The sequence below is a fragment of the Carcharodon carcharias genome, chromosome 6 (genome assembly GCF_017639515.1).
Source record: "Carcharodon carcharias isolate sCarCar2 chromosome 6, sCarCar2.pri, whole genome shotgun sequence".
Taxonomy (NCBI): Eukaryota; Metazoa; Chordata; class Chondrichthyes; order Lamniformes; family Lamnidae; genus Carcharodon; species Carcharodon carcharias.
In genome coordinates, this window is record NC_054472.1 from 154,554,919 (window position 1) to 154,569,442 (window position 14,524).

At 47.4% G+C, this 14,524-nt stretch overlaps 1 protein-coding gene across 1 annotated transcript in view; it reads left to right on the forward strand.

Annotated features, from left to right (window-relative positions):
- Positions 1-14,524, forward strand: part of tg (thyroglobulin) — a 463,025-nt gene that overhangs the window by 88,453 nt on the left and 360,048 nt on the right. Inside the window, exon 20 of the mRNA XM_041189302.1 lies at positions 9,111-9,335. Coding sequence (XP_041045236.1) covers positions 9,111-9,335 — 225 coding nt within the window. The remainder of the gene's footprint in view (positions 1-9,110; positions 9,336-14,524) is intronic.

Consider the following 14,524-nt stretch of genomic DNA (forward strand, 5'->3'; position numbering starts at 1 on the left):
AGCTGGATGAGTTACATAAATACAATGGCTGCAAGATGAAATCAGAAGCTGGGTATTCTGCGCTGAGTAACTGACCTTCTGACTTCTCAAAGCCTTTCCACTGTGTTGGGATCTCGGTAGAGACCAGTAGCTTGTTTTTAAATGAAGAAATACAAAATCCCAGTTATGTACTAAAAGAATGAAACCGGAAGATTCCACTGTTCAAAACAGAACAATTTTTAACTTACAAGATTTGACAAAGCAAATATTAGCAAAGTAAGTGGAAAAGTGCAATAGCAAGCAGGAAAAAGGATATTTTACCTTCCAGTCGGAATGGCAACTTTTCGTGCTGTATTATCCCATTCCCGCCTCATTAATTGTGCAGCCACAGGAAACATGCCATCCGGCAGACAGGCAGCCTCTGATTTGCTCGCCGTTACTTTGCCACTTCCTCACCCAGTGCACCATATTTAAACTGTAGCTGCCCGGACACTTCTCAATGCTTAGAGCCAGGTCTACTCTGGTGAAGACAAAGCCCCAAAAGCCAAGAAGAGTGCAGCTCCCTGATTCAGTGATGCATCCCTAGAACGTCTTCTGGATACTGTGGAGGCTCGTCGCAATGTCCTCCAACCCCGCTCTGGCTGCAGGAGGCTCATCACTCTCATCACTCTGTCTTGGGAGGTGGTGGCAGAGGTGGTCAGTGCCAACAGTGCACACACGAGGTCAGCCATCCAGTGCAGAAAACAGATTAATGATCTGTCGCCAGAGTAAGGCAACCATCTTATCATTCTAAACTTGCCATCACACATTCAATGAAATCCCACTCACTGTCAGCTCAGGGGACATCACCACTCACTCTCTCACACACACCCTTACATCTCCAACTGGCCTCATCTCCTCTGGAGACTGCCTCCTCAACCCTCACCAGCTTGAGGATACTTGCACAAATCAACATGTGTCCCTGCACATACCCTGTGATGCCCTTACCCAGTACAGCTCTCGCCCTGCAGCCTCTTCCCTTGCCTGAGGCTACTTTGCCCCCTTCCCCAAGCAAGCTCGAGCCCTGCAACCATTGAAAAGCCACCCCCACCTTATGGCTGGTCTGGTAGGTAGAGACCTACCTGTGAGCCCCCACTAAAAGTGACGTGGCATTGCCTGCAAAGCCTGGCGCTAATGACCGCCAGTGCTGTCTGAAGAAAGATAGGCAAACAAACCTCGAAGTCCCATGTGACGTGCAGGTCACCAAGCGCACATCGCCTTCGTACAGCTGTGAAACATGTCGGTGTGCAATCAAGCTGAAGTGCCTAGACGATCTAGTGTGTGTGTGGTTGGGTGGGGGGTGGGGGGGGTTGATTCTGGTGAGCAGGGCTTTTAATTAGATGCAAATGTATTAAAATGATGTTCCTGACGTCTGGCAGTGGGAAACGCGGCCCGCCATTGACGGGTGGAACGGACGATCACAAATTGGTTTCATAATGCCGTAAAACCAATTTTTGGCCTTTTCATCATATTGTCTGCTCACGCCCACCATGATGCCCAACGCCAACGGGGGCAGAAAATTCCAGCCTATATATCCTACAGGCTAACATCCAGAATGAACATGAGTTAAACATGAATTAACAGGCAAATTGTGGCCAAATATAAACATTAAATTGCACATTTAATTGCAGACACAACAAAGACAGATCTTACAAATTGGCTCAGCAGTCCACTCATATTTTGGTGATCACAGATAAGAACATAAGAACATAAGAGCTAGGAGCTGGAGTAGGCAATTCAGCCCCTTGAGCCTGCCCTGCCATTCATTATGATCATGGCTGATCTCATTTCGTCCTCAACTCCAATTTCCCGCCCTCTCCCCATAACCTTTCAATCCATTACTAATTAAAAATCTGTCTATCTCCTCCTTAAATTTATTCAGCGTCCTGGCATCCACTGCTCTCTGAGATAGTGAGTTCCACAGATTCACAACCCTTTGAGAAAAGAAAGTGGAAAAGAAAAAAAAAAGAAAAATCACAATCAGTCACAAGGTCCTTCATTCTCTCTCTTCCTCATGAGGAATTTCAGCTCCTCACCTTCTAGGAGCTACTCTGATCCCCAGCTGAAAGCAACACACAACCAACCCAAGTTCCAAGGGCATGGTCTTCACCACAAGCGGACATGTCTACAGAGCCTACTCAATCAGCCTGGATGGTGTGCATCCATCAATATTATCTTCAAGTAACAGAAACAGCTACAGCAAGTTACTCTCAGTTTCTGGATCTGGACTCTGCCTTCTTCAGTCTTCTTCAGTTTGTCTATGCTGTACCTGTGGACTTATCAACTGCTCCTGCTCTTACTGTATCTGTGTCCTTTTATACATTCTAAACAGGTTCAGTTTGCCAGATGTTTTGGTTTCCAAACCTCAGTTTGTATTTTGTTCCCTGAGAAAATGGGAGTCAGTTTCCTTTTGACGCTTACATGTCCTGTTTCATCTTCAGTTAATTGTCTGCTTTAGTTAGGGGCAGCCCCCCAAATACAAATTGGATTTAATGACAGTTGCTCTCACAACTGGATGAGTGAAGGCACAGCCGCATGTAAGAAGCTCAACACCATCCAGGGCCAAACCACCCACCACCTTGGATATTCACTCCCTCCACCATCGGCGCACAGTAGCAGCAGTGTCTCCCATCAAAAAAATACGCTGTAGCAACTCATCAAGGCTCCCTCGACAGCACCTTCCAAACCTGCGACCTCTAGTACCTAGAAGGAACAGGGCACCACCACCTGCAGGTTTCCCTCCAAGTCACACACTATCCTGGCTTGGGCATATATCACTGTTCTTTCATTGTTACTGGATCAAATGCTAACTATCTAATATCACATGGACAGCAGCAGTTCAAGAATGTGACTCATTACCACCTGGTCGTGGGCAATGAGCAATAGCAACAAATACTGGCCTTGGCAGCGATGCCCACATCTCATGAATGAGTGAAAGAAAACAAGACAAGGTCAGTTCCAACCACTTCCTTGTATTCCTAACCACTGTAACCTTTCTAAATCTGCCCCAGGAAGAAAACTCTTGCAATTGCACTTTCAAGTTGTTAAATGTCTTGGATTTGGCCTTCCATGTGTCATGATTCTTCGATAGCGTTTGGTCTGTCTCTATCTTTGTGTTGTCAAGTCCAAGGGCCATACTAGGTTCTGGTTTCCATCACCAGATCTGACCATATCAAGTGCAATTGGTCCTCACCCTCCTCTGCTGAAGGCAGTCACTACCCCAGGATAACCCTGGAGAACAAAGAAAGCTCTGGTTTCTTATCTTCACTATCAAGTACCCCATTAAACTCCTCTTTCTCCCTCCACTTTTATCTCCAGTATAAGTATGAGAAGCCAATGCCCTCTTAGTCATTTACAATGCTGGGGGTAACAGTCTTAGAAAGTAGGCAGGTCATTCGCCCCTTTGAGACTGTTCCATGATAAGTTAATTCCATGCTGACTGCTCCTGTGTGCGACCACATGATCTTCTAAATCTTAACTTTCTTACAAAATGTCCATTGGCTATTCAAGGTGGTGGGTGGAACATCAAGCAAATACAGTTGCTGAAAGGTTTACAGCCATTGGTTTACAAAGAATGCTGTCTAGGACAGAGTCAACAAAGGGATCAGCAGTTCAGTTGTCCTCATCTCCAGTAAAGAGGAACAGTTAGTTTCTCTAATTTCTCAAGTTAGCGCCTAAGGCTGAGTAAAGCACTGGAAATAATTGACTGAGGAAAGCTTTGGGTGACATATATTGCAATTTATTTTATTGGATTAGTTTGAAAAGCTAAATAAAAAACATGTAGCTGAATTTTCAGAATGAATTATTGGCTGTTTTGTTGTTTAATGCCAGCCTCTGCTTACAGTGTAGCTGGCTCCCTGACAATTAACTGCCAATTTCTTGACAACTGTCAGGAAGCTAGCTATTGAGCAATCAGATAAAACTAGTTGAAGACTGTCTACCCAATTTAGAGACAGACATTGGTCATGTGCACATTTTAAAGTCTTTTTGTGCTTTCAGCAGAATAAAATAAATTACTGTTTGTTTCAAGATTCAGAGGGATGAAACTTAGGCATTTATGTAGAAACAGACATTTTTCTTGGGATATGAGCACCACTTGCAAGGCCAGCATTTATTGCCCATCCCCAGTTTCCCTTGAAATGATAGTGATAGACATTCTTCTTGAAACACTGCAGTAAAGTTGTGAAGCTCCTCTTACAATGCGGTTAGATAATAAGTTTCAGGATCTCAAACCACTGATAAGGTACAGTGATAAATGCCTAAGATAGAAGCAGAGGACTTCCAAACTATTTTTGTAGAATCAGACTTTAACAATGTGCCAAGCCTCTTGCACAACCACAATCTATGTTCCTGCGGGTATGGCTACTCATTGCTACCAAACTGACAGTCTGCACAGGATGAACATGTCATGTAGAGACAAGAGTTAGAGCCAAAGACATGCTGCTGGGAAATTGGATGTAATTTTGCTCTGCATCTCACCAATGCTGTATCAGGCCTGGATTGAATGATAAAAGCAAAATACTGCAGGTGCTGGAAACCTGAAACAAAATCTGGAAAAATCTAGAAAAACTCAGCAGGTCTGACAGCATCTGTGGAGAGAAACAGAGTTGACGTTTTGAGTCCTTATGACTCTTCTTCAGAGCAAGCTTTATTCTACTTCTCATTTATTCTGTACCAGACTAGCAGCACTTTATGGGGTAGAATAGAAGGAGTTTTGTCCTAGACCTTATTCATCTTAGATATAAATTATGAGAGAATGTTTGAGTTTCATTCTGCAACTCACCCATGCTGCACCTAGCCTGGAAGTACCCAATGGTGCCATTAGAATCTCAAGATGAGAAAAGTGTTTTATTCCTCGGTGTTAAGACCCCTCAAATTATCAAACAATTATTATGAAAACAATCAGTGAAAGAGAAATATATTTACGTACTTGCAGAAACCACTAATTGTTTGGGGTCTCATATCTGGAGATGTTGATAGAAAGTGTTTCTGAGGACCTGCATTGTGAAATAAGTTAAGGATCTGGATTTTGCAGTCAATGATGAAACAAGGGCCCTTGCCAATAACCACAAAGAAAGTTTTGTTGAGGGAGCTAGTAATCTTTATGGTGAGAACTTCTCTTATTGTCATGGAATTGATGTAACATTGTTTAATGGGGATTCCCAATGTGGAGCTGCCGTGATGTCATCAACAACAAAAACAAAAAATTCTGGAAAAACTCAGCAAGTGTGACAGCATTTGTGGAGAGAAAAACCGAGTTAACATTTTGAGTCCATATGATTCTTCTTCAGAGCGCAGTATTTTGCCTTTATCTTAGTGATGTCATCAACTTGTCCAAGCAGAGCCACATTAAAGAATCCTCACAGACAGCCAACCAGGAAATGAAAAACACTAAAATCAAATCAGCTTTAAAGGTTTTCTGTACAGCTAAACAAAGATTGGGGGCGGAATCATCCCAGGTTTGCACTAAATGCAGCAGCTGGCGGGAAAAAGAATGTTTTACCCACTGGCTGCAATGGCGGCTTTTCACTCTGTATCCTCCCAATCCCTCTTCATCAATCATGCATTCCCATGAAAAGCACCGTTTTGATGGAGTGCAGCCTCCGATTTGTCTGTCATACTGTCACCTCACCGCTTCCTCATGCCAGGCACCATATTTAAAATGCAACTGTGCGCACACCTCTCAGTGCTTCCAGCCCAGGACTGCAGCACAGAAGACATGGTCCCAAAAGGCAAAAAGACTGCAGCCCCCCCGATTCGGTGACACATTCTTGGAATGACTTTTGGATACTGTGGAGACCCGCCGTGATGTTCTCTACTCCTGCTCTGGCTGCAGGACGGGCAGCAACATCACCAATCAGCTTGGGAGGCGGTGGCAATGGAAGTCTGTGCCAATGCCCTGCAAAAGAGGACAGCCACCCAGTGCTGAAAGAGGATGAATGATCCCTTCCATTTTGCCAGGGTTAGTCACTCTTCTCATCACTCTCAACTCACACACTCACAAACACATCCACAGGGATCTCACTCATTGCCAAGGCAGCACCATTCATTCTCACACACACCTTCATCTGCTCTGTGGATCTTGTCCATGGCACCACTTACTACCCTAACATGCTAGGCAAACTTATCATCTGGCCTGGCAAGCATCCTGCTTACACTTTCTCCATCTGTATTCATTCAGAACAAGCTGGCCCACAAGAGGGAGAGGTCGCAGACTGGTGGAGGAATGCCTGACATCAAGATCCTCATAGACTTTGAAGATAGAGTCATACAGCTGGCTGTTGAAGATTTGGACCGTTCCTCGGCTGGCGGGGAGGTTGGTGATGCTTTACCGAGTGAGAATCCAGCACTGCAACATCCATCAGGCAACCATGCTCTGAGTGATGTGTCCTATTTCACAGGCCATTGCCATGCGCTAAATATCTCTCCTTGCTCCCGCAGGCACGTCTGGGAAGCAGTCAAGGGAATCCATGACCCATGTCCTCAACTCAAGCCTTGAAGACACCTCAGAAGAGGAATCTGCTGTATCCTTCATTGAAGACCAGTCACAGCATTCAGCCACACCCAGCACCAGCGCAGAGACACATGACTCAATGGGACATGATTCTAGAGTAGCCTCGGGGTCGCATACTGGTGAGCACATCACACTGTCTGATCCACAGCAGGTGGAGGCAGGGACTTCCCAGGTTTCCATCACTCGGAGGGCTGCTGGAGGCCAGAAATCTGCTGAATCTGAGTCAGTTAAGGAGACTCTGGACTCGGTCATGTCTCAATTGCTGTAGCTGCAAAGGCAAGCTCAGGAACATCAGGAAGGGATGTCCGCTGCACTCCACAGATTGAAAGGCACAATAGAGGAGTATGTCCGCCTTCAGGCTGAGGTGATAGCACTGGCATGCCAACGCACTGAGGTCAACACTGGTAGGATGGCGGCCGCCAGGGAGACCTTGCTCAAGGACATTGGTACGGCACTGTTGCATGGTCTGAACTCCATCGCTAATGCCTTTGTTGGCGTCCAACAATGTCAACATAAGAGGGGTGCGGGACAGCTTCCCCTTCTCCTCAAGGAGTTAGTCAGGGGCCCTCAGGCAGCCATAGGAAGGACGATCAGCAGGTGCACACCTTGGGGCCATTCTTCCAGGTTACTCCAGGAGTGTCTGGCCCATCCAAATCCCCTCTTTCTGTGACCCCAGCAACTCAAGCTCCAGCTCCAGCTCCACAGGCCAAGGAGGGTGCTACTGCCACCTAGCAGGAGACCAAAAGAAGGCCGGGGCCCTCCAGGTCTCAGCCCTCCAGACGATGCCTGTCAATGTCATCACAGACAGGATGCAGAAGTCAACAGGCTGCCTCCATCTCCGCTGTGGATATAGTGGGAGCACCAAGGCATAGTGGCAGGGTTAGTGAGATTAAGAAGATGTGGTTGCACAGACTGGGCATGGCTGTTAATCACTTATACATAATGTTCACTTTGTTTCTAAACTCCCAAGAATGTCTCCTTGCCTATGGCTCCTTATTCTGGTAAATAGTGTTTGTGTCAATCAGATGTGAAAGCTTGGTCCTTGCACAAAACAAAGGCAGGTGTCTCAGTCCAGGGCCTCTTCCCTGTGCTTTGTGTAATCTTCCCAGCACGCTGGTGATGTGCCTTCACTGTCACTGGTCACATCAGTTATGCCTGCATGTCGATGGGGCTTATCATTGCTGCCAGAATGTCTTGGGCCGGCGGCACAGAGTTCCGTCATCCTCTCTGTGTGCTCTCAGCACCTTTGAGGTGCAGCTGCCTCCCTATCCCATCAGCATCTGTGTCCAGTGACAGTGTGGTCCTGAAGGGTTCAGCTCACAAAGGATGCCATAGGAGAAGTTAAATTTTCCCCCTGCATCTCCATGATATGACCCTGAGCCTCGCTGTTCAGAAGCGACACTGTTTTCCCAGCTGTTCTGCATTTGATGGGCTGGACCCCTGTCAGTTACATAAAATTCTGCCCCTCCTGTTTTGCAAGTGCTCAGCCATGCTGTTGTATTTTCTTCATGTGTTACCCTAGACAATCAGTGTTATCAGAATTTTCTGTCTGAGCCTATTCCTAACCCCGGTGAATGTCAATACATGGGCGCTTACCAACAGGAACAATAGAAAACCATCTGTAATAGGTAACATTTCCTTATTTCTATCCTGAGCATCCCTACTGCTTTATTAACTGGGGTCTCCCTTGTCTGCATGACTCGGTCCGCATCATAGGATCTTACAGCACGGAAGGGGGCCGTGGGCGGGATTTTACAGCCCCTCTCGCCAGCAGGATCTTCCGGTCCTGTTGAAGTCAATGGGCTTTTAAATGGCTCGCTGCATTTTCCGGCCCCGCCCCCATCACGACCATGAAATTCCGCCCCATGAGCGTGCTGGTTCTTTGAGTTAGCCAGTTTTTCCCACTCGTGCTCTTTCCCAATAACAATGTTTTCATTTCAGGTATGTAATCTGATTCCCTTTCGAAAGTTACTATTTAATCTGCTCCTAACACCCTTTCAGGCAGTGTATTCAAAATCATCATAATTTGCTACATACATAAAAAAAATCTTTTTATATCTCTAACTGTCTTCCCTCTGGTTCTTTTGCCAATTATCTTAAATCTCTGTCCTCTGCACTTATTGACCAAACTATCAGTTGGTACATTTACTTTAGGAGGCTGCACTACATCAGCATTTCATTTTGATCACCTCTTGCAGCAAGGCAACAGAATTTTAAAGCAAACTAACAAAACAGGCATTAAAAGACATCGGGTTTCAATCAAAGATTTCAATCTCCTCGATTAAATGTATTATTTGTTGTTCCTGATGATAATCAGTGAATCTAAATATTTGCCTTGCAATAAGTGGTAAACACTCTACTGTGGTCCCGGAGTTGTTACATTCTGGAATGGATGGGAACTGATTCCATTTTTAACTTTTAAAAGGAAATTGGATATACACTGGAGAAGGAAAAATGTGCAAGGTTATGGGGAACGAACAGGGGGCTAATTGGATAGGTCTCTCTGTCTGCACTGTAAGGTGATAACAGCAAAGACTCTTGGAAATATTGACAATTTCACTTTCTTTTAAATCTGCAGAAAATACTCTGTTGGGGGAGGGACTGATTGAACGTTTCACTGAGCTGATTAACAGCGGAAACTACCACTTCACTCTGGATTCCAAGCAGTTTCCAGCAGACGTTTTCACCGATTTTCCCACAGACCAAAGCCATGACTTTTCACCCTCTGTTCATTTTGGATGCAGTGATGGCTACACAAGGATTCCAGATACTCAGAAAGGTGGTCACAATGCTGGTGGGTGCGGTAAGTGTTAATGCCTTTTAAGTAATTCCTTGCAGCAACTGAATCTCTGCGTAGGTAAAGAATTTTCAAATGAAGAAGTCTCTGCTCTTTGAATACTGCCATGGGATCCTTTACATCTATACGAAAGGAAAGCATGGGAATGAAACATAGTGGAAACAATGGATGAGACCTTAATTCTCCAGTGACACATGAACTCTTATGCATTTTTCTTCCACCTTGTGTTCAATTCCAGCCTAATCCGATGGACAAAATCTCTTCACTTTGCCAAATGTGTGGAGCTTGGTGGAACGGCAAATGAAATCAGGGAATGCAAAATGGCCATTTGACCATTTGGTCCTTTGAGAGGTCCGGTGCAATTAGCCATGTTATTGTTTTGCATCTGAGAGAAAGTTCGCCATAAAACAGCCCTGATCCCCCAAGTCAATCAAATATATTGACCTGTCCACACATCTTTAATTTTTAGTTCTAGTCTGAGTCCCTTTTCAGCCCCAGCTATGCAGGAATAGGGATATAAGAAAGTGCGTGACTGAGAGAGAGCACCTGCACTCTGTCTGTCTGCATCCATAAATTAATGATATTCAACAACTCCCTCCCTCAAATATCTATCCAAATCTTCCCAAAAATTGCACACTGTAGGGTTCAGTGCAAGCAGGTTCAGTAAACCTCCCAAGCACAACTGGGACGAAATCTGTTTCAGTGACCTCCACCTAAAGCTATTTGAGTCCCATACCATTTGCAGGTTTATGCCATGAACACAGACCAGATGTTTATCTGATGCAAACATGCCCCTTATAAGTGGCAAAGTTAAGTGGACTGCAATAGCTGTAAGGCCTTCAGTTGTTGTGCAAAAGCAGAAGGACTCCATATTCTATCTTAAAAAAGAAGAAATCTTTTCAGAGGCAGGAGGTGATTTGCATGTAACCCTGAAGATCCATAAAGGATCTGAGCTGACATTTTGTAGCTACTAGTGCACCTTGCTTCTTTCAATCTTCAACCTATATTCCCCTGTTCTATAGTTACGGCATTGTTGAACACATTATGAGCCTTAGCTCACTGGTAGCATTCTTGTGTTTGAGTCAGAAGATTATCGGCAGAATCTTCCCCTCGGATGGTGGGTGGGCCCCCACCGGCTTGGCGGCGGGTGGGCAGCCAACCTCTGCCACGGAAACGGGGCCCGCCGCCATTTTGAGTGAGCGAGCCAATTAAGGCCCGCCCAGCGGCCTGCCCAACAGTTGCGGGGGTGGGGGGGAGGTTAGGGAATCCCCAACCGTTAAAGTGCACTCTTTTGCACGTTCTCCCTGAGACAAAGTCCTGTCTCAGGGAGACCAGTGACAGTCTGAAAAACTGTAAAAATACAAAAATTAAAAAATTTTTAACATGTCCCCCTCATGTGACAATGTCACACGAGATGGGACATGTTAATAAAGACCACATAAACTTATTAATTTTTAAAAATTCGGACATGAAATTTCATCCCGCCAGTGGATGAAGTTTCATGAATAATCTGCAGCCCGCTGGGGCTCCTGGCCTGCCCGCCAGCCTTAAGCTTGAATGGGCAGGCCTTTAATCGCTTTAACTAGCCTGTTAATGGCCTCAATTGGCCAATGACAGGTCGGCGGGTGGACAGCTGATTTCGCTGTCTGCCCACCTTCCTAAAAATTTAGAGGGACCGGGATGACGTCGGGGGTTCCTACCGATGTCATCCTGCATCATTTTCCCCTCGGCGACTGGGTCCCGCCCCCAAATCGCCAAGGGGAAAATCCTGGTGTATGTGTTGAAGCCTGAATCTGGAGACTTGAACACGTAGGATTTTCCCGTTGGCATGCGGGGGTGGGCCCTGTACGCACGCATGTAAAATGATGCGCGGTGATGTCGGGCGAGTGTCCCAATGTCACCGCGTGTCATTGCAATATTTCGTTGGATGGGCGCGCGATGAGCTCCGATGCCATTAATTAACAGGCCACTCAAGGCCCTTGAGGCGCCAATCGACGGTGATTTTTCGGCGCCTGTGCAATCTTCAGGTTGGTGTAAAGGTGCAATGGGCAGGCGGGTAGGGCACATTTGTATAAACCTCATCCACGGGCAGGATAAGAAGCTTCAGTGGGGTCGCGAGTGTGCTCAGTCAAATATTTAATTTGCAAAGTTACTGATACTTGCCTGTGTGATTTGCAAGACTTCAAAACACATACCAGCTGCTTGGTCTGGGCTCACAACCTTTAGATCAGCGCTTTGCAATGAGGAATCTCTTTTGGGCCTGCAGGTTTCAAGAAGCCTTCTCTTAGCCTGGGAATGGGAGCTGAACTGTCCACTGGTGGCATCTCCTCTGAGGAGGAATGGAGGGCTAGAAGGGGAGGAGGCCAGGAGTGCACATTCAGCCTCCAGGGAGGCCACCTTTGGGAGGAGAGGATAGACACAAGGGATGCAGGGCCAAGAGGTAGTCCAAGGCAGAAGAGGCAACAGAAGGCGCCACTATCCTGCCGCCATGGTATACAGGCGGCAAAGCAGCTCCCTCAATATAACTGAGGTGCAGTGCCGAAGGAGGCTCCATCTCTCAAGGGAGACAGTCAACTATATCTATCAGATGATTGGACTTGAGATCTCTGTGAACTGTGTGGATGGACACCCCATGCCAGTGGCTCTAAAGGTCACAGCTGTCCTCAACTTCTGTGCCTCTGGCTCCTTCCAGGAGTCGGTGGGTGATCTTTGCAGTATCTCCCAATCAACTGTCCACACTTGTGCCAAGCAGGTGACAGACGCTCAGTTCAGATGGGCATTGACCTTCATCCACTTCTGCTGTGACCAGGCAAGTCAGACAAAGCGAGCCAGAGGCTTCGCGGCCATTGCTGGCTTCCCCCGCATCCAGGGTGCAATAGAGTGTACACATGTGGCCATCAAGGTGCCAGCGGATGAGCCCAGTTCCTTCATCAACAGGAAGGGCTTCCACTCCATGAACGTGCAGATACTGTGTGACTGCAGGATGCAGATTCTACAAGTCTGTGCAAGGTACCCAGGCAGCTCCCACGACGCTCATGTACTCAGACACTCCCAGGTGCCGGGCTCTTCAGTGCTCCAGGCCGGCTTGATGGATGGCTGCTGGGTGACAAGGGCTATCCCCTCAGAAGGTGGCTCATGACGTCTCTCTGCCATCCAAGAACAGAAGCTGAGCAGCAGTACAATAGGAACCATGCTTCCACAAAGGCTATGGTGGAGGGAGCAATTAGTCTTCTCAAGATGACGCTTCAGATGCACGGACCGCTCAGGGGGCGCATTCAAGTACCCCCAGATCGTGTTTCAGTGATAGTGGTTGCATGCTGCACTCTCCACCATCTTGTGCTAGAAAGGGGGGATGCAGTGGACGATGAAGATTTCGACGCAGTGGCTGTTGCTGCACACAATGAGTCCAGCAGTGGGTCTGAGGGTGAGCATGCAGAGGAAAACGCTGAGGGGGTAGACGCTGACCCAGACATATTCCAGAGAGGCAGGGACACCCGGGAGGCTTTAATCCAATGAACCTTCAGCCAGTACACCACATATGGACCTTGAGGACAAGCCTGGGCTGCAGGCTCCAATCTCGATGCCTAAGTGCAAAATCTTACTGGTTAGGAACATTAACTTAGGGCCTTGTTAATAAAGCTGAATGTCCACAAAAGACTCATATCATTTTTGGAAACCATCCATCTGCAGAAGAAAAGAGGCACCCTCAGCCATGGTCACATGTCTGAATTTAATATTACAACCAAAGGAACTTAAGAAAACATAATGACAAAGGTGTTAAAAATCACACCAACTCATAAAGACCTCATTGCGGGCCAACACAAAAACAGCAGTGATAAACCCATGCTGTGCCTAAGGTGCCTTATGTTTACATTTTCAGGTGCTACATCTTGGTGCTGCCCCCTCGCTGGGATTGGCATGTGAGACAGCCTGCTGACTCTGCTGTCCTGTTGGCCTCGATGACCTTGGCGGTCGTCCTCTGGCCTGTGGAGCCTGTGCTGGCCCCGCCTGGGAGGGAGCTGCCAGTTCCACAGCTGGCATTTCCCCAGTTGTCACAGCTTCATTGGATATAACGGTCACTGGCAGAGGGGCAGAGGAGCTGCTGCCCTCATCCGAAGCGCCCTGAGAGGAGCCCGCAGAGACGACAGGCAGCTGCTGCGCCGACGTGAGGTCGCTTCGGACCTCCCTGCTCACTATGGATGGATGGGCACCGAGCTGGGAAACTTGGTACCCACACTATCTCCCACACTGGCACTGACCAGTTGAGGTCAATGCTGATGTGAGGGCTTGCTGGACTGAATACATTCCCAGGATGCCCTGATTGGTTTCCTGGAGGAGCCTCTCCACGAGAGTCGCCACTCTCTCCATGTAGGATGCATTGGGCTCGGACATGAGACTCATTGCCTTGGCGATGGACTCCTCCACCATGGAGACCAAGCCAAGCTTATCCTCGTGTATCTCCACCATTTGGTCCCTCACACCCGGTTGCATTTTATTCCCTTGCTGCATCGCGGACGACTCCAGAGGTACATAATCAGGCACCGACTGAGCATGTGCCTTGTCCCCTGCAGTCCTCTGACTGCTGGAGCCATGGGCACTTTCTGTCTCACCCAGTGACTGTGAAGTGTCCTCACCGCTGTGCCCTGGGTCACTAGCCGATGTTCTAATTCACACCAAGGTGCTCGTATCTGCACAAGTGCCTGCCTGGCAGAGATGATGTGATGCTGATGAGACTTCAGGGCCCTCAAGTGTGAGAGGGGGCCTCTGCTGCTCCTCCTCCTGGCCCTGCTCCGCTGATGCTGAAAGGAAGAACAAGGACATTTGTTCAGTTAACCTGGAGACAATGTCAATGTGCATCCCTGTCCCCTGAATCATTATGTGCTCATCCTTCCATAAGCAATGGTCAAACCATGTTGCAAACTTCAATCACTGAACATTCAGCACTGCCATGGCTATTGGGAGAACAATGGTGACCTCACTGCTGGGCAAACATACCTGCCCGTGGCACCCCAGCTTCACTGACACCAGTGGACCTGGACCACCTCCAAATTTAGGGCCTCCTGCTCGAAGTGGATGACAATCGCCAGCTGTGCTGGCTTTCCGCCAGTCCTCACCCGCTCAGCGACATTATGTGCATTCTTCTCCTGAATAGGAGAGAAGAGCATTGATTAGTGCTACTTGTACCTGGATTCTCT